At 42.7% G+C, this 20,821-nt stretch overlaps 2 protein-coding genes across 3 annotated transcripts in view; one reads left to right on the top strand and one right to left on the bottom strand.

The window, feature by feature from the left end:
- LOC143767249 (uncharacterized) overlaps window positions 1-20,821 on the bottom strand; it is a 165,395-nt gene that overhangs the window by 40,241 nt on the left and 104,333 nt on the right. The window lies entirely within an intron of this gene.
- LOC143767263 (uncharacterized) lies at window positions 753-15,484 on the top strand. The gene is made up of 5 exons (XM_077255469.1): window positions 753-961; window positions 1,120-1,269; window positions 1,399-1,578; window positions 1,662-1,785; window positions 13,992-15,484. Exons 1-5 carry the CDS (start codon window positions 821-823, stop codon window positions 15,176-15,178), a joined length of 1,782 nt encoding a protein of 593 aa, XP_077111584.1. The 5' UTR covers window positions 753-820; the 3' UTR covers window positions 15,179-15,484.

The following is a 20,821-nucleotide window of genomic DNA, read 5'->3' as shown; positions in this document are numbered from 1 at the left end:
TGCAAAAAGGGGTCTGTTTAATATACATACAGTAGTCACAAACGTTTCGGTCGGCAATGGACCTTCATCAGTGTGCTAAATATAGCGTGAATGGTATATATAGTAGAACCCCGGTAGGAAGTAATTGATTCGCATCAAAATGTAAGTTTAACTGGAAAAATTGCACTGAAAACAGTTTTGAATGGTAGGTCAGTCCAGCTAGCGGGAGAGGAAGAGGCACGAGAGCCACGCGGTATCCGCATAGGCAGCATCAATAGTAAAAAGTTGGTTACACTTGTCAAACACTATGACAAGTGTGACCAACCTGTCAATCAGTTTTAAAGGCGATGATACAGATCACTTGGAAAATGCTAGTGCTTAGTGGGAATACGCATGCCAATTCCGCATGCGTATTTCCCGCGACAGGGAGTTGAGGAATTGCCGTGGAAATTTCTGCGGCAATTCCGCAACGTGTACACATTAGGGTGATCAATGAGTGGAACAGGCTGCCACGAGAGGTGGTGAGTTCTCCTTCAATGGAAGTCTTCAACCAGAGGCTGGACAGACATATGTCTGGGATGGTTTAGTGAATGATGCTTTGAGCAGGGGGTTGAACACGATGACCCAGGAGGTCCCTTTCAACTTTAACATTCTTGGATTTTTTCAGGCTCAGCTGTATATTCTAGGGGTCAGAGAGACCCCGACCTTCAGCCCATTAGGGTTTAGTCCTGTTCCCCCATCACACCCTCCCTGCTCCCTCATTACCTGTCACCAGTGCAGATGTCTTCTCTCACATGGAGCAAAATGGAGACTGGCTCCTCCCCTCCATGGGACTGATCACATGACTGTGACATCATCACAGGTCCTGTGCGCACAGAACAGTCATATATCTAGTGTGCAGCCCTGCGGGTGGAGGTCTGTGGAGATTCCCCATTACTGGGCGGGGGCAGAGGACATTAACCCCCTCAGTGCTGAGCCTGTGGTAAATCTCTGTATGTGGCTATAATGGGACTGTGTGTTATACCGGGGGCAGGACGGGGCCATGACTGGATGTAGTGATCATGTGACGCCGGTAACAGCTCCGGAGGTTTCTTACATGGGATCTTTATGATGTTACATCGTCATCTTCTCCCCATTCAGGTCCCTACAATATCGGATCCTCTCAGTGGAGATCTTCTATATAAGAGAATTCTCCTGAGTGACCCTACAAGGATGGATAGGGACAGGGACAAGATGGCGGAGAGGATATTACACCTCACCCTAGAGATCCTCTTCCGGCTTACTGGAGAGGTGAGAGATTCTGATGACGTCACATTACATCATTCTTATCTATGGGAATAACAGATGGACAGAACTGGAGAGGTGAGGACTCTGGGAATGTCTGTAGTGAGGTTTATTAATGTGTCTCTCCATAACCAGGATTACACAGTAGTGAAGAAGACCTCTAGTGATCACTGTCAGGCCCCTGTGTCTGAGGGATGGGGAAGACCCCTGAGCCCGATCACGGGGCCTCCACCTCACCCCCTGATACATGAGGACATTAATGACCAGAAGATCCTAGAACTCACCTACAAGATGATTGAGCTGCTGACTGGAGAGGTGACACTGCTGGGAATGCTGGGACATTATACAGTAACACTATGGAGGGATAGGGGGGATGACTGTATCATTGTATGTGTCAGGTTCCTATAAGGTGTCAGGATGTCACCGTCTATTTCTCCATGAAGGAGTGGGAGTATTTAGAAGGACACAAAGATCAGTACAAGGACGTCATGATGGAGGTTCCCCAGCCCCTCACATCACCAGGTAATAGACAGGACTAAATAAACACGGCCTATAATTATCTGTATGTAAAGAATGAATTCAGTCCCTGTATGTGTTTCCTCCAGTTCTATCCAGTGAGATGACAACACCAGAGAGATGTCCCCGTCCTCTTCTTCCACAGGACTGTAAACAGTAAAATCCCAATGTTCCTCAGGATCATCAGGTAGATGGAGAGAAGGTGTCATGAGATCTCCCCTATGATGTGTAGAAGTCTGTGAAGGTCTTGTGTTCAGTCTTGTTTTATCCACCAGTATTATACACTGAATGGACAATTTATTCTAGACACTTACCCTTTCCTGACTGAAAATGGAAAATTTGACCAGTGACCCTGGAGTGCAGGAGAAAATCAAATAATTAGTCTTCTCTGAATCGGATGCAGTGTTCACCGACATTATGGTGAAAAACTATGATGTTGAGATTATACTGAGAATATTGTCATTGAGGAAAAGTACCCAGAGAAAGCTTATTCTATGAATATTCAGGTGCAGCTCACAAAATTAGAATATCATCAAAAAGTTCATTTATTTCAGTTCTTCAATACAAAAAGTGAAAGTCATATATTATACAGAGTCATTACAAACAGAGTGATCTATTTCAAGTGTTTATTTCTGTTAATGTTGATGGTTATGGCTTACAGCCAATGAAAACCCAAAAGTCATTATCTCAGAAAATTAGGACACTTTATAACACCAGCTTAAAAAAATGATTTTAAAGTCCGAAATGTTGGCCTACTGAAATGTATGTTCAGTAAATGCACTCAATACTTGGTCGGGGCTCCTTTGCATCAATTACTGCATCAATGCATCGTGGCATGGAGACGATCAGCCTGTGGCAGTGCTGAGGTGTTATGGAAGCCCAGGTTGCAGCCTTCAGCTCATCTGCATTGTTGAGTCTGGTGTTTCTCATCTTCCTCTTGACAATACCCCATAGATTCTCTATGGGGTTAAGGTCATGCAAGTTTACCGGCTAATCAAGTACAGTGATATTGTTGTTTTTAAATCAGGTATTGGTACTTTTGGCAGTGTGGACAGGTGCCAAGTCCTGCTGGAGAATGAAATTTCCATCTCCATAAAGCATGTCGGCAGAGGGAAGCATGAAGTGTTCTAAAATTTCCTGGTAGACGGCTGTGCTGACTTTGGTCTTGATAAAACACAGTGGACCTACACCAGCAGATGACATAGCTCCCAAAACCATCATTGATTGTAGAAACTTTACACTAGACCTCAAGCAGCTTGGATTGTCCGTCTCTCCATATTTCCTCCAGACTCTGGGACCTTGATTTCTAATGTCTAGTGTGAAGTACCCACAATCAATGGTGGTTTGGGGAGCCCAGGGGTGCGATTCAGTCTGTTCTCCCTGGTTCAACGGAACCGGTTATTATAAAAGCAGCCGGTTCCCTGAACCGGGGAGATTCAGTGCCGCGATCCGGTACCACACCTCCCAACTGTCCTGTATCCCACAGGGCAGTCCCAATTTTGAGAGTGCCCCGCGGTCCCACACTGCAGTGCCGCATCCCTCCACCCTCAGAGAGCCGCACACCACATACTGTATATGGCTGCTGCTGCTCTGTGCGCCTAGGACCTGTGATGAGGTCACCGAAGGGGAGGAGTTAGGAGTCACATGGTCAAGGGCCTCTGTGTATCGCAGGACTCTGCCGTGCTGTCATGGTGCTGGATGAGGGTAAGCTTATGTGTGGAGTCAGGAGGGGTTTACAGTGTGGATTTAGCACAGCCATGCGTGTATAAGGTGTACGGAGCGGAGTCGTGTGTGCAAGTTGTACAGAGCGGAGTCGTGTATGTAGGAGGTGTACGGAGCGGAGCTGTGTGTGTACGAGGTGTACGGAGCGGAGCCGTGTGTGTATAAGGTGTACGGAGTGGAGCCAGTCTGTGCACGAGGTGTACGGAGCGGAGCCATGTGTGTACGAGGTGTACGGAGTGGAGCCATGTATGCAAGGTGTATGGAACGGAGCTGAGTGTGTAGGAGTAACTATGTATGGCCATTATACTGTATGCAATATCACGTGTAGCCATTATACAGTATTGAGCATCATGTGTGGCCATTATACAGTATGGAACACTGTGTGGGCATTATACAGTATGGAGCATCATGTGGGGCCATCATACAGTATGGAGCATCATGTAGGGCCATTATACAGTATGGAGCATAATGTGGGGCCATTATACAGTATTGAGCATCATGTGGGGCCATTATACAGTATGGAGCACTGTGTGGTCATTATACAGTATTGAGCATCATGTGTGGTCATTATACAGTATTGAGCATCATGTGTGGCCATTATACAGTATGGAGCACTGTGTGGCCATTATACAGTATGGAGCACTGTGTGGCCATTATGCAGTATGGAGCACTGTGTGACTATTATACAGTATGGAGCACTGTGTGGCCATTATACAATATGGAGCATGATGTGGGGCCATTATACAGTATTGAGCATCATGTGGGGCCATTATACAGTATTGAGCATCATGTGTGGCCATTATACAGTATTGAGCATCATGTGGGGCCATTATACAGTATTGAGCATCATGTGTGGCCATATTTTTTTGTTTATCATTATTGTTTATGAAACAGTGTGATCAGCAGTGCTAAATGGGTGTGGTTGGGACGTAGATATGAGTGTAACTAGTTGTGAAATGGGTGTGGTCAGAGGCGTGGCCTAAAATTTGCCTCTGCGCACTGCAAACTTTGTCCCTCTTTCCCTTCTTCAAATGTTGGGAGGTATGGTTTGACTGCACCCCTACTTGTATATGTTTGAGGAAAAGGTGTGTGTAAATTGGTGTGGCTTAAAAAATGGATGTGGTTTTCCTACACACAAACACAGGACCTGTTGTTAAAAATTTGAATCCCACCCCTGGGGGAGCCATGTCATCTGCTGATGTAGGTCCACTGTGTTTTATCACGATCAAAGTCAGCGCAGTCGTTTACCAGGAAATTTTTCAGCACTTCATGCTTCCCTCTGCCAACAAACTTTTTGGAGATGGAAATTTCATTCTCCTGCAGGACTTGACACCTGTCCACACTGCCAAAAGTACCAAAAGCTGGTTTAATAAGAACAGTATCACTGTGCTTAATTGGCCAGCAAACTCGCCTGAACTTGACACCATAGAGAATCTTTGGGGTATTGTCAAGAGGAAGATGAGGGACACCAGGCCCAACAATGCAGATGAGTTGAAGGCTGCTATCAAAGCAACCTGGGCTTCCATAACCTCAGCAGTGCCACAGACTAATCACATCCATGACACGCCGCATTGATGCAGTAATTGATGCAAAAGGAGCCCCCACCAAGTATTGAGTGCATTTACTGAACATACATTTCAGTAGGCCAACATTTTGGATTTTAAAATCATTTTTTAAGCTGGTATTATAAAGTATTCTAATTTACTGAGATAATGACTTTTGGGTTTTCATTGGCTGTAAGCCATAATCATCAACATTAACAGAAATAAACACTTGAAATACATAACTGTTTGTAATGACTCTATATAATATATGAGTTTCACTTTTTGTATTGAAGAACTGAAATAAATGAACTTTTTGATGATATTATAATTTTGTGAGATACACCTGCAAAGTTGTGCTCAAAAGTTCACATACCTCGGCAGAATTTTTGCTTTCTTGCCATTTTTTCAGAGACTATGAATGATAACACCAAACTTTTTTTCTCCACTCATGGTTAGTGGTTGGGTGAAGCCACAAACTTGTGTTTTCTCTTTTTAAATCATGACAACCTAAAACATCCAAATGACCCTGATCAAAAGTTCACATACCCCATTTCTTAATACCGTATATTGCCCCCTCTAACATCAATGACAGCTTTCTCAGATGGTAAAGCTGCCCACTCTTCTTGGCATAAAGCCTCCAGTTCCTGTAAATTCCTGTGCTGTCTAGCATGAACTGCATGCTTGAGATCTCCCTGGAGTGGCTCAATGATATTGAGGTCAGGAGACTGAGATGGCTACTCCAGAACCTTCACTTTGTTCTGCTGTGGACAGGTCGACTTGGCCTTGTGGTTTGGATTGTTGTTGTCATGATCCAGGCCGGGTTTTGTATCCTGTCTCTCTTTCCCGGTCTGATCATGTTAAGGGTTAACTTTGCTCTGCCTCATTCTGGGTTCAGGATTACTATTTAGCTCCGATGCATCCTGCAGGCAGTGTCAGTTATAGTTTCTGCCTATGGCATGTGATGTGTAGCTGACTCTGCATACTGATTCGTCCTGCTGCTTTTACTGACTGTACCCGTGTCTGTTTATTCCCCTCTTCCCGTCCCCACTCTGTGCTCCCCTTTCGTGTTTGGTTTCCCCGGTACCCGACTTGGCTTGGACTCTGACCTGCTGTTTTGTTTCTTGTCTGTGGCATATCCTGACAGGTATTGACCCATTTGGCTTGTTTCTGACTCTGTGCTTGATTATTCCCTTGCTACTGAGCTACAGACTAATATCGACCGGGCTTGTTTACTATTGTGATGCCACCTGGTGGTGGCTTCGCTGCTGCGCTGCAGGTCTGCTCCTGCTGTGTGCAGTCCTCTCTCCACTCTATTACCATCTAGTGGAGCTGCATCTACCTGCATAGCAGCAGCGTGACAGTTGTCATGTTGGAATGTCCAAGTACGTCCCATGCTTAGCTTCCGGGCTGGTGATTGCAAATTTGCCTCCAGTATTTGGTGATAACATGCTACATTCATCTTTACTTCAACTTTGACCACGTTTCCTGTGCCTTTGTAGCTCACACATCTCCAAAACATCAGTGATCCACTTACGTGCTTTACAGTAGGAATGGTGTTCCTTTTATCATAAGCCTTGCTGACCTCTCTCCAAATATAAAGTTTATGGTTGTGGCCAAAAAGTTCAATTTTGGTCTCATCACTACAAATTACCTTGTTCCAGAAGTTTTGAGGCTTGTCTCTGTGCTGTTTTGCATATTGTAGGCGACATACTTTGTGGCATTTGTGCAGTAATGGCTTTCTTCTGGCGACTCGACCATGCAGCTCATTTTTCTTCAAGTGTCTCCTTACTGTGCATCTTGAATCAGCCACACCGCTAGTTTTCAGAGAGTCTTGTAATTCAACTGATGTTATTTGTGGGATTTTCTTTGCATCCCAAACAATTTTTCTGGCTGTTGTGGACAAAATTTTTCTTGGTCTACCTGACCGTGGTTTTGTTTTTACAGAGCCACTGATTTTCCATTTGTTAATCACAGTTTGAACGCTGCTTACTGGCATTATCAATTCCTTGGATATCCTTTTGTATCCCTTTCCTATTTTATGCAGTTCAACTACCTTTTCCCATAGATCCGTTGACAATTCTTTTGTTTTCCCCATGGCTCCCAATCCAGAAACGTCAGTGGCTGGATGAAAAATGCAAGAGTCAGTCTGGATCCCAGAAACTCACTCAGCTTTTATGCACACACACTGATTACAAGCAAACAGGTCACAGGTGAGGATGTTACCTTTAGTAGCCATTCAAACCCATTTGTGTCAACTTCTGTGCGTGTTATCAGGCCAAAATCACCAGGGTATGTGAACTTTTGATCAGGGTCATTTGGATGTTTTGGGTTGTCATTATGATTTAAAAAGAGAAAACATAGTAGTTTGACCATAAATGGCTTCACCCAACCACTAACCATGAGTGGAGAAAAGGTTTTGTAGATATCAATCATATTTTCGGAAAAAAAAGGCCAATAATGCAAAAATTCTGGGTATGTAAACTTTTGAGCACAATTCTAAGTAACTTATAAGACAAAGATGTGAGAGGAATTCATCTACAATCGTTCTGAAGAACAGTCAGTGGACATTCACATACACTGTATCTGACCACAACATTGGTAAAGAAATAGTGTCCAAACGTACGACTCTCCAGCACAGAAGCTTACTTAAATTTTGTGACTAACCAATTTCATCCTTTTCTGGCAGATAGATACTTACAGCAGAACAATGTTTGATGCCACAATGGTTGTATAGTCATGGGTTTGCTTTCAAGAACCAAGACAGAGAGTTTTTCTTTCTTCCCCGGTGTTTTTAGACATCTCTGGGATGAGATAGATCGGGTTGTTCAGAACATGTCAGCATGTCCATCTAATATGTGGCAAATGTAAAAAATTATCCTGTTTTCAACGACCAATAATCCTGCAGAACCATCAACACCTACTGGAATCATATAATAAATTGGTGGAGTTCTGAAAGAACATCCAAGATGGTATTGGTTGTCTCCAATAATGTTACCATTCAGTATATGTTTTATACTTGGTGGAGAAGACAGGATAAAGCTGATCACAGACATTAGATGTCTGGATTTTCTCACAATTTGCTAGCTATGGAAACTGCTCGTTAGAATTAGGAGCCTACTTGTTGGATTTATACAGGAGACCTGCAGCTATGTGATAACTACTGCTGTCATGTCATTTTTTATCGTCATTTAATCTTTTCTGTTCTTGGAAAAAATTTCTTACAATTTCTCCATCTGTCTGTGACCTCTACAACATATGTTAAAGGATAAAGATCTGCCCCATATTAATACTACAGAGACATTTGTGAGGAGTGATGAGCGGTTTAAAGAGGACATTCCTACACATAACCGCACAGGTGAGTTGCGAATTATATTGCAGCTAAGGGGAAAACGTCTAATATAGCGAGTGAAAGAATTTGTGAGTAATTTGTTCTCAAGTGATTTGGCCTAAGTGAGTGACTTGTGATTCACTGACTTTGGATTCATGGAGCTTAGAAGGCATAATCTATGCTAATTCATTGTTGGTATCTACTTATGTATATTCCTGTGCTGTGTAATCCCCATTAGTAATATGTGCTCCATTATTGACAATGCATGCAGTGTATATCTTGTCACATTTATGCAATGCGTGACCACTCATGTGAGGGTGCATACTGCTGTGTGAGATGTGAGCACGTTGTACATTTGGAAGCCCAGGTACTGGATCTAAATAAACAGTTGGCAACACTGAGATCCATGGACAATATGGAAATGAGCTTTCTGCTAACTGAGCAGGTGCTCACTGGGGAAGATATGGGGGAGGATCATATTATGGAGCTTCAGGACAGTGAGGCAGCTAGCTCATTGCCTGTTAGAAGGCTGAAAGAGTTAGAGGAAAGAGTGTCACTGAGGCTTGTCCTGATCTGGCACACCCAACAAGTTTGCTGAGGAGCAGTGTGACAGTACAGGGGTAGCACTGCTCAGGGCCGGAATGGGACAAAAAAGCAGCCCTGTCACACAAACCCCATCAACCCTCATGCTATAACCCTACCCCCACACCCGATCAGTGGATTTTACTATACTTTGTCGTGCCCTTCAACACTCCTCTTAAAGGCGTTATTTGAAGAGCCATGTGTGAATGCCGTCGCAGTGCGCATGATCGACCTCTTCTTTAGAGCGCCGGTTCTTGGGATCATGGGGGTCCTAGCGGTCTGACCCCAGCGACTACAGAAGTCTCGGGATAGGGGATTACTTGGCATAATCCATTTAAATGGGTTTTACAATATATACACCGTATTTTTCAGACTATGAGACGCACCTAGGTTTTAGAGGAGAAAATTAGGGGGGAAAAAAACTGAAACAAAAAATATGGTCAATTCTGTACTAAATATCCCCTATCCTGGTAAATATGGTCCCCTCATCCCCATCCTGATACACATGGCTCCCTCATCCCTATCCTGGTATGCAGGGCCCTCATCCCCATCATGGTATGCATGCCTCCTCATCCCTGGCCTGGTATGCATGGCCTCCTCATCCCTATCCTGGCAGGAATGATCGCTCTCATCCCTATACTGGTTTGCAGGGTCCCCATCTCATCCTAATATGCATGGCCCCATCGCTATCCTGGTAGGCAGGGTCCCATCTTGTCCTAGTATGCATGGTTCCTCATCCCTGTCCTGGTAGGAATGGTCCACCTCATCCTTATCCTGGCTGGAATGATTGCCTTCATCCCTATCCTGGTATGCAGGGTCCCCATCTCATCCAAGTATGCATGGCCCCATCCCTATCCTGGTATGCAGGGCTCCATCCTTTACCTGTTATGATTGTCCCCCATCCTAGTATGCATGGCCCCATCCTTATCCTGATATGATTGATCCCATCCTTTCCTTATCCTGGTATGCATGGCACCGTCAGAAAAGATTAAAAAAAACAAACCATTACACTTACCTTCCCGGGGCTCCCTCGCAGCATCCTGCTCCATTGCCAGCAGCTGCTTAATGCTTGTAAGCAGCACATGGCAGGGACATCATGCGCTGCTATCAAGACGAAGAGCAGCTGCCGGGACTGTTCATCGCAGATAGTATTCATTGCTCTTCAGTAGCGCGCACAGTCTCAGCCGGAGACTTCCTGCTGCTTCCGGTGGTCACATGTGCCGATAATTGAGAAATGAATATTCTGAATATTCATTTCTCTTAAGTATCGGCACATGTGACCGTCGGCCACAGCAGGAAGGCTGACATTGCGCGCTACTGAAGAGCAATGAATACTCACTGCTCTCCGTGCAAACAGTCCCTGCATGCAGAGCACTGAGTATTCTGGCAGTTGCCTTTGGGCTTGAAAGCAGCACATGATGTCCCTGCCATGTGCTGCTTACAAGCATTAAGCAGCTGCTGGTAATGGAGCAGGATGCTGCGAGGGAGCGCCGGGAAGGTAAGTGTAATGGTGCCATGCATACCAGGATAAGGAAAGGATGGGACCAATCATATCAGGATAAGGATGAGGCCATGCATACAAGGATGGGGGTGGGGGCCAATCATACCAGAATAAGTGAGTACTTTTGTGAGTACACAAAAATCCCTGTTTTATGGATGACTATGAGGTTCCATTGTACTACATGGATGACTATGGGGTGCATTATATTTTATGGATGACTATGAGGTGCATTATATTTTATGGATGACTATGGGGTGTGCATTATACTGTATGGATGACTGTGGGGTGCATTATACTTTATGGGGTGTGCATTATACTTTATGGATGACTATGGGGTGCATTATACTTTATGGATTACTATGGGCTGTCATTATACTTTATGGTGGACAATGAGCTGTGCATTATACTACATGGATGCCTCTGTGGTGCATTATACTATATGAAGGATATTGGCTCTCTAATGTACTAATATGGGCTGTGCAGTATATCATATGGAGGACTACGGGGTTGCATTATACTATGTGGAGGACTATGGGGGCCAGGATGAGTGACATATATACCACGATGGAAGGTGCATATATTGTTGGGGGAGGATCTGAAGTGACCCTTCACGGTTGACACAGTGATTTCCAAATTAATCCACAGGGCATTGCCGGCAACTGAGAATGACCAGACAGAGACGTATCTCTGTTTGGGAGAATCAATGTAAATCCCTAATCACGTTTATTATATCATCTGTTTTGTAGTTTTAGCAAGTTATACTTCAACCAATAGTATAAAATCACACTTGCAGCACTTCACCTATAAGAATACAGAAAAACCGGAAACTACATATATGGCCGTGTCTACGTGGCATAGGAAAAAAACATAACAGCTTGTGCGTCAAGGTCTCGCAGAACAATACACCCTCAGTCTCATATCTTGTCCAGGCTGGAACAATGTGGCTTTACAACAGCTATGAACTTTTACCTAATTAAATAACAGAATTTATCGCGTAAACAACAAGATGGAGTCACATACACCAAATGAAGCCCTTTAGTTTTGATCTTAGTTTAACCTTTCACAATATATATAATTAATTTATTCAGGATGGGGGGATGCCCGGGCCAAAACTTGAACCTGGGCCCAAGAGACTCTGGTTACGCCACTGGAGAGGAAATACCATGCTGCATGCAACTAGAATATGATCTGATAGCATATCAGATCACACTTGGACCAATGTTATTCTATTTAACACATGTCCGAGTTTGATTTGATTATCAAATCGCACTTGGACATGCATGTCAATTAGTGCGTGGATATCATCGGTCTGCACTCGGATGACATCTGAGTGCAGTCTGATTTCTGCACCCTGACACAATGGAGAAGATGGAGACATTTTGTTCTCTATCTTCTCCTCAATGTGCCCCGATTGTCTCATCTGAGAGAATTGTATCACAGTATGCTCACACTCTGATCAGAGTTTTCATCAGAGTGTAATTTGCATATTCTCCCAATTCTCTCGGATAAGAGAATCTATGGCCGTCTGCATCTGCCCTTTACCTATAGTAGGCAATTCATTCAAATAAAATACATTATACAGAAATACTTGTCAATTGTACATCAATATGTGATACTTAAAGAGAGGAAGATCACTTTGTAATTTCTTATTCCCAAGTTTATACATGGAGAAAAAAGAAACCACTACAACATGGTTTGCACTAAAAGGTTTTTTTGAATATGCTAAACAAAAATGCAATGTCTGCATTAGGGCTAGGAAAAGACAGTCTGTGGATCTGCCACGTAGTGTATGTCCCAGTATTGAATATTTCATTAACTGTGACACACGTGCCATGTAGAATAGTGTATCGAATTTAAAAGTTGTAGTGTTAAATACATACGTTCAGGGTCGGACTGGCCCATCGGAGAATCAGAGGATTCTCTGGTGGGCCCTGGCACTGACATCTGCTGGCATACAGGGTCGGCAGCTGCCTAGGGCTCTAGCTGTCCCAGGGATCCCAAGCCAGTGTTGTGTCGCTAACAGCGGCACACCATGCAGCTGCTATGGGGCCCGAGAGGCAGGAGGCAGGAGACAGCTGCTGCAACTAAAGCCTGTCCCCACTGCTAAAGAGAAATTAATATTCACTGCTCCTCACGCCCTTGGGAGTAGAGAACAGTGAATATTCATTTCACTTTAATAGCAAGCAGGGTTAGCCGCAGCTGCCCACTATCGGGGCCGACATTAGTGGCAGGCAGACTAGGGCCCCCACTCCCTCAGAGGCACCCAGCCAGTGGCATGCTGCTATGGGGCCCCTGAGTCAGGGGGGCCAGCCCTGCACCAGTGCCGCCCCTCCAACCCCCCTCCCACGCTGCCTTCAACTGCATCGGCATCATAGACGCCAATACTGTTAAAAGCAATGATTGAGGAGAGGGCATCAAATGACACCCCCTCCCCATCATTCCCCTCTGACATAGTGGGTCCGCGATGACGTCACTTCATCGCACGCCATGCTGTGTGCCGGGCAGACAGCAGTGCAGCTGAAGAGACCGGAGCAGAGCCGGGATCAGCGGGGGAACGAAGAGGAGAGGTGAATATTGTTTTTTTTTTCTTTGTATATATGTTAATGGGTACTTGTGGCCATAATACTATGGGGCTGGATTATATTATAGGGAGGTGGCTACATTATATTCTATGTGGGGCTGCATTATATTCTATGGGGGGCTGTATTATACTATATGAAGGGGCAGCATGATACTATATGATGAGGGCTGCATTATATTCTATGAGGGGGACTATATTATATTCTATGAGTGGGGCTAACCCAACCCCTGCTAGATCATTAAGACATGTACTACCTTATAGTATACCCTGATATTAGCGTGTTTTACCGCACAATTGGTGGTCTTGTACTGTTTTCTATGTAGCTACATAGTGGGCCCCAAGAATGATTTTCTCTGGTGGGCCCAAAGAGCTCCAGTCCGACGCTATATACGGTGTAAAATCAGAAATCTTAAATAGAGAATTTGTGAATACATTTCCAATACAGACTAGCTATTTGTATGTTTAAGTGGTTAAGACATGAGTTGCTTGTGTTTTTCATTCAACAGCTTATCATTGTTGTTATAGGTGTTGGATATTGTTTCATAAACACTTTCTCTATTGTTGTTTGTTGGTTCTATATTTGCTACATGGAAAGTGAATGTGGTGGACTGTTTTGATGATTTCTTTCATAGAGTGCTCTTTTGAAGTCTACAGTAAATTTTTTCGCTAAATATAAATAAGTACGTTATAAAAGTTTGACAGCCACACTAAATCATGCTCCCATGGAGTAGTTGGCTTAAAAAGCAAAGCAAAAATCGAAAGGAGCACAAACCATATGGCCTAACATCATATTCTGGGTCCTTCTTTGATATTTACTGTTACCACAACAGTCTTCTATCAGTTAGTAATTGAATTTCACTACTTTTGTAGAAACGTTATAAAATGTATAAATATTATTAATATAATTTTTAGGCTGTGTTATTGTAAAAATAATTTTTTTTTTATTCTTTGCAGATGAATATACTAGCAGATCAGTGGCACATGTGATCTTTTCAGATTTTTCAGCCTATGACCATAGTATCACACCAGATACATGTGAAGAGCTTGACAGTGCCACAGATGTATCTCCAGCCTTCCACAATAAAGATTTGTCACCTGATCCTTTAAAACAGCTTCTATCTTCTGATCCATCGAAGATTGTTAAGCAAAGCAAAAATAATAGAAGGAGTTGTGAACATCAAACAGTTTTCACAAGAAAGAAGCCATATTCGTGTTCAGAATGTTGGAAATATTTTAGCGACAAATCATATCTTGTTAAACATCTGAGAACTCACACTGGAGAGAAACCATTTTCATGTTTAGAATGTGGGAAATGTTTTGCAGCCAAATCTTATCTTGTTAAACATCACAAAACTCACACTGGGGAGAAACCATTTTCATGTTCAGAATGTGGGAAAGGTTTTGGAGAGCAATCATATCTTGTTACACATCAGAAAATTCACACAGGGGAGAAGCCATTTTCATGTCCAGAATGTGGGAAATGTTTTACAGTAAAAGATAGTCTTGTTACACATCAGAGAACACACACATGGGAGAAGCCATATTCATGTCTAGAATGTGGGAAATGTTTTACAGATAGATCAAATCTTGCTTTCCATGAGAGAGGTCACACAGGAGAAAAGCCATATTCATGTCCAGAATGTGAGAAATGTTTTAGAGACAAATCACATCTTGTTAAACATCTGAGAATTCTCACAAGGGAGGAACCATTTTCATGTTCAGAATGTGGAAAAAAATTTAGCGAAAAATCAAATCTTGTTAAACATCTGAAAATTCACACAGGGGAGAAGCCATTTTCATGTCTAGAATGTGGGAAATGCTTTACATTGAAAGACCATCTTGTTAAACATCAGAGGATTCATACAAGGGAGAAACCATTTTCGTGTTTAAAATGTGGGAAATGTTTTAGAGTCAAACCACATCTTATTAAACATCTGAGAATTCACACAGGGGAGAAACCATATTCATGTTCAGAATGTGGGAAATGTTTTACAAGTAAACCAAATCTTGTTAAATATCTGAAAATACACACTGGTGAGAAGCCATTTTTATGTTCAGAATGTGGGAAGTGTTTACAGATAAATCATATCTTGTTAAACATCACAAAACACATACTGGGGAGAAACCATTTTCATGTTTAGAATGTGGGAAATGTTTTACAAATAGATCAAATCTTGTTATCCATATGAGATGTCACACAGGGGTAAAGCCATATTCATGTTCAGAATGTGGGAAATGTTTTGCACAAAAATCAAATCTTATTGCACATCAGAAAATTCACAAAGGAAAGTAGTCATTTTTATTTATTTTCAGACAGTACGAACACAGAAACACTGGTACCACCTAATAGAAGTGTCTGTAAAATAGAATTTCTTTGCTTCTTATCCTAAGTCATGTGTTAACACTCTTTAAAGGAAATGCTTCTTTAAAAAAAATAAGTAAAATAATTAAAAAATGTTTAAAGTATGTTGTAAATCAGTATCCATTTTGTCTTCTAAGTCTCATTTTATGCTTTAAATCAATCACGTATATCAGGGAGGTTAAGATGATAGAATGCCATTCATAGAATCCAGGGGACCAGCGGGGCATGCTAAAGCAGCTCCCAGACCCTGAAAGAGACCAACAGCATTTTTCAGATGCCTACAGCAGATTCAAGTGACCTATGACTGTTCCTGGAGTGATTTAGAAGCTTTGACTAAAGGAAACACAGAAATCTGATGGGACACATCATTTTAAGTTTTGAGACTATCAACTCCCAGGCACTAAACTACATCAGGTATAACCTCCCCAGAGATAGTAATATATAACCTTGGAAACGAATAAAGAAGTGGGTAGAAGAAAAACAGATGGAATACTATGTGACTTTGAATGACGTTACATTTAGAAGGACGAAATAGATGAAAAATATTTTGCTAGACTGAGTATGATTTGGTCTGACGTGGGATTTTCAGTTTGCAGCCCTATAAAGATGAAGATGCTGACTTCAGCATTTGTAGATGGACTCCAGGATAGGATCAGGATAGATCTTACAGCATCCAAAGCAGAATGGAAGGGGATAAGTCCAGGGGACCTACTAGAGGTTGCAAAGGGAGTAGAATCCATCCAAGAATATGCCAGAGGCAGAAGGGGATATATAGTAATTCACAATAGTGGTAAAATTTATTCAATATGACTTGTGCTTATTTGTGAAAAAATTGGAAATTTGGCGAAAATTTTGCAATGATCAAACTTTTAATTTTTATGCCCTTAACCCCTTCACCACCTTGAGTTTTTCTGTTTTTGAGCTTTTTGCTTCATTTATTCTCAAAGCCATACCTTTTCTATTTTTCCATCAATGTGGCCACATGAGGGCTTGCTTTTTGCAACACAAGTTGTACTTTTGAAAAACACCATTTGTTTTATTATATCGTGTACTGGAAAATGGGGAAAAAAAGTGCAGTAAAATTGCAAAAATGTTCCATTCCACAATTGTTTTTTGTTTTTGATTTTTTACCATGTTCACCAAATGATAAGCTAACCTGCCAATATGATTCTCCAGGTTACTACGAGTTTGTAGATACCAAGCATGTATAGGTTCTTTTTTATTTAACTGGTGAAACAAAAATCCAAAGCTTGTAAAAAAAAAAAAAAAAAAAAAAAGCTCAATTTTCCAAGAGCCATAGCATCTTCATTTTTCGTGATCTTGGGCTGGGTGAGGGCTTATTTTCTGCGAGCCAAGCTGATGTTTTTATTGATACCATTTTGGCATAAATACGATCTTTTGATCGCCCATTATTGTATTTTAATGCAATGCTGCGGAGACCAAAATAAACATAGTTCTGGTGTTTTGATTTTTTTTTCATTACGCTGTTTACCGATCGGATTAATTATTTTTATATATTGATAGAATGGGTGATTATGAACCAAATATGTATATTTTTTAAATTGTTTTATTTTGAAATGGGGGTGATTTAAACTTTTATATTTTATTTTGTTATACTTTATAAAACTTTTTTTTACTTTTCATTTGCTTCAATAATCTCCATGAAAGACTAGAAGATGCGATCATACGATTACCCTGCTGTGGGTTGCTAAAATGATCCCCTTTTTCAGCTCTGGCCTCACGTCGATAGGTGTTATGTGAGGTTTGTGACGCGCGTCTGGCGCTATCATGTTAAATACCGCTGTCAGAGATTGACAGCGGCAATTAACATGTTAACAGCTGCAGGTGAATCGAGATTCCTTCCACATCTGTTAGGGGCACATGTTAGCTGATAAAATCAGCTGACATGTGCAGGAAAAGTTGCAGGCTTGTTGCTGGAGTCCGCAGCAAACGGGGTAGGCGACTTTAGACGTACCTATACGTCTAAGTTCGGAAAGGGGTTAAATCAGAGACTGATGTATACAAAATAGTTAAGAAATCACATTTCCCACATGCCTACTTTGCATCAGCACAATTTTTGTAAGAATTTTTTTTGTTAGGAAGTTAGAAGAGTTAAAAGTTGACCTTTTGTTTTGGGAGCAAATAACATTTGAAGTCACTTTGAGGGGTCTATACGACTGAAAATTCCCAAAAGTGACCCCATTCTAAAATTTTCTCTTGAGCACGACAATACCCCACATGTGGGGGAAAACAACTCTTTTGGTACATGGCTTGGCTCGGAAGGGAAGGAGAGCCATTTAATTTTTTTGAATGCATAATTTGTTGGAATCATTAGCGGATGCCATGACGCATTTGTCAAGCGGCTGATGTGCCTAAACAGTGGAAACCCCCAAGTGACACAATTTTGGAAACTAGACCCCTCAGGGAACTTATCTAGATGTGTGGCGAGCACCTTGAACCCCCAGGTGCTTCACAGAAGTTTATATTGTTGAACTATGAAAATAAAAAATAACATTTTTACCACAAAAATGTTCTTTAAGCTTCAAATCTTTTATTTTCACAAGGTTAACAGGAACATGGATCCCAAACTTTGTTATGCAATTTCTCCGGAGTATGCCAATATCCCCTGTATGTGGAAAACTACTGTTTGGGTGCACACGGCAGGGCTCGGAAGTGAAGGAGCACTATATGATTTTTGGAGCTCAAATTGGTTGGAAACATTAGCGGATGCCATGTCACATTTGGAGAGCCACTGATGTGCATAAACAATGAACCCCCCATAAGTGACCCCATTTTGTGAAATAGACCCATCTTGGAATGTATATAGGTGTGTGGCAAGCATCTTGACACCACAGATGAGTCACAGAATTGTATAACATTGGGCAGTGAAGAAAAAATAAAATTACCACCAAAATTTAGCTTCAGTCACACATTATACATTTTCACACTGGGAAATAAGTAAAAATGACACCTAAATGTGTCACACAATATTTGCTGAATGTAGAAATACTGCATTTGTGGCTGAACAGTACTGATTAGCCATACGACTCAGGAGGGACGGTGAGCTATTTGCCTCTTGGAGCGCAGATTATTTTTTAGAATAGTTTGCAAATGCCATATATAGAGTCCCTAAGTGTTAAAAGAGCAGAATCACCTCCTCAAGTGACCCCATTTTGGAAATTATACCCCTTTGGGAATTTAGCTACAGCTGTAGTGACAATTTTGACTCCATGGGGGTTTTCCAGAAACAAGCAGCAATGGATGTTGCGGAGTGAAAATTGCAAACTGCCATTGTAGTGCCCAGTACATTGTAGCCACCAGAATATTGTAGTGCACTGTAAATTATGCCCAGCTCGTGCTTCTGGAGGCATGCACCTGTAAACTACTGTAAATTAGATGGGCTGTCATCGCTACAGAAATGCCAAACATGTGGACACTAAATGTGGTTTAGGCACATTGGGGCTCAAAAGGGAGGGGGAATTTGGATTTGGGAGTACAGAATGTGCTTAATTTCTTTTGGGGGCTGAGGGGCCATTTCACTTTTCTAGAGCATTTGTATTATCAGTAACGTGAAAGCCCCCGATATTTCTTTTAACTGATGACAGACTGGAATGGGGACTTGTTTTTTGGTGGGATTGAGTTAAAGCTATTATTGGGAATATTTTACATAACGTTTGGGATCACATTCATCCGGCACTCTACGCTGAGCACGTACATCGGGGTCTCCATCTAAATGTCCTAGTGACGTGATTCAGATGAAATTCACGATGGAGCCACTCACTATAATGAGGCAGAATAGTTATTCTTGACTCCGTCTGGCCTCTGTTCAGCGTTGTCCTTTTCAGAAGTGCACAAAACTGTGGTGGATCGAGCTTTTATGCACGCCTTGTGACAGGGTCACTGGCACCCTATGTGAGGAGAGATATGTGTCACAAAGGTTGTTATCCTGTGTGATGTGAAACTCATAAGGTTCCCTCCAGCATGCTACGTGCTGACAGTAATCAGTCGTCTACAGGATCTGGGTTTCGGTGAGTAGGTAAGAAATGAGCGGGATACCTACCTCAAGGGTGTGATTGGAGGGAGTTAAGTGTCCAGCCAGTGTTTTTTTTTCTGTCTGTGCTGTCTTGGGGGAAGGAAGCCTCCAGACTACTCCAGAGAGAGCTGTCTCTGTGTTTGTCCCAGAAGACAGGAGCCATACTGGGGAAGGACTTTTATTTGAGCCAGAAAGGCTGTGTTTCTGTTACTATTTTGGGCTTATTAGTTTATGAAGTAATAATCCACCCCGAAACTTTTAACTTAAAAGTGTTCCTGTGTCTACCTCGGGGAGGAGCTAAGTGAGCCAACCTTCCACAAGTGGTGTTTTGGATGTAGGTAACATTCCAGGAACACGGATAGCAGCTGTGGACAAATCATATGTCCTGGATGAAGGCGGCTACAGAGATGGAACAACGGTCGGAGAAAATGGAGGAACCAATCAAGCACTTGGTCCTGAGTCAACAACAGCAACACCAACTACATCAAGAGCATCAGCAGTGACGAGCAACAATTCCGTGAGGTACAGCAGGAGACAAATAAGCTCCTTATGCAGCAGATTCAACAACAGCAAATTCAGATGGAACTCCTGGTGGGAGATGTCTGCAGCAGGGAAACCACCCCTTCCACACATCAAGGCCACGTCAAGGTAGTCTTTCGTACATCCGGAAAACGGTAAGACAAGCCATGCAAAAAATTACCCCAGAGGATGATATAGAAACATTTTTGACTGTTTTTGAACAGGTTGCAGAGCAGGAGAGGCTGCCCCCGGAGCAGTGGGCTCAGGTGCTGGCCCCTTATCTAACTGGCGAACCCCAGAAAGCGAATTTTGACTTGGGAATATGTCAAGTTAAAAACAGATATTGGCCCACTCAGGGGTCACTATTTCTGTTAGAGCCCAAAGAGTTCATCACTGGACGTATTATGGTGACAAACCTCCCTGCTCTCAGATGTTTGATTTGTTGAATTTGGTCAAGATATGGATGCACCTGGAGTCCTCCACTCCAGCCCAGATGGTCAAGCGGGTGGTCATGGACAAATTTATTCATTCCCTCCCCAGGCTGGTGCAGACTTGGGTTGCCCAGGGAGACCCCCGGAATGCTGACAACCTGGTTGGACTTGTAGAAGGATACCAGGTGGGGCATCTCCATACTGGGATACTCAGCGAGAGCCCAAGACCCAAATGAGGGGTAGAAGAGTCACCACCGGGGGAGTCCGAGATCCCAAGGAGTCACTAAGGGGTTGCCAAAGACTGCTCTTAAAGACCTGATCTGCTGGAGATGCCAAGGGCTGGGGCACATAGCTGCCCGTTGTCCTATGTCCTCTAAGCAGATGGACTGCAGCCTAGGGTGGAGCTCATCATACTATGCTTATCCCACCGGTATTGTGG

Source organism: Ranitomeya variabilis, chromosome 4 (genome assembly GCF_051348905.1).
Source record: "Ranitomeya variabilis isolate aRanVar5 chromosome 4, aRanVar5.hap1, whole genome shotgun sequence".
NCBI lineage: Eukaryota > Metazoa > Chordata > Amphibia > Anura > Dendrobatidae > Ranitomeya > Ranitomeya variabilis.
This window is presented reverse-complemented; position numbering and strand designations above follow the sequence as displayed.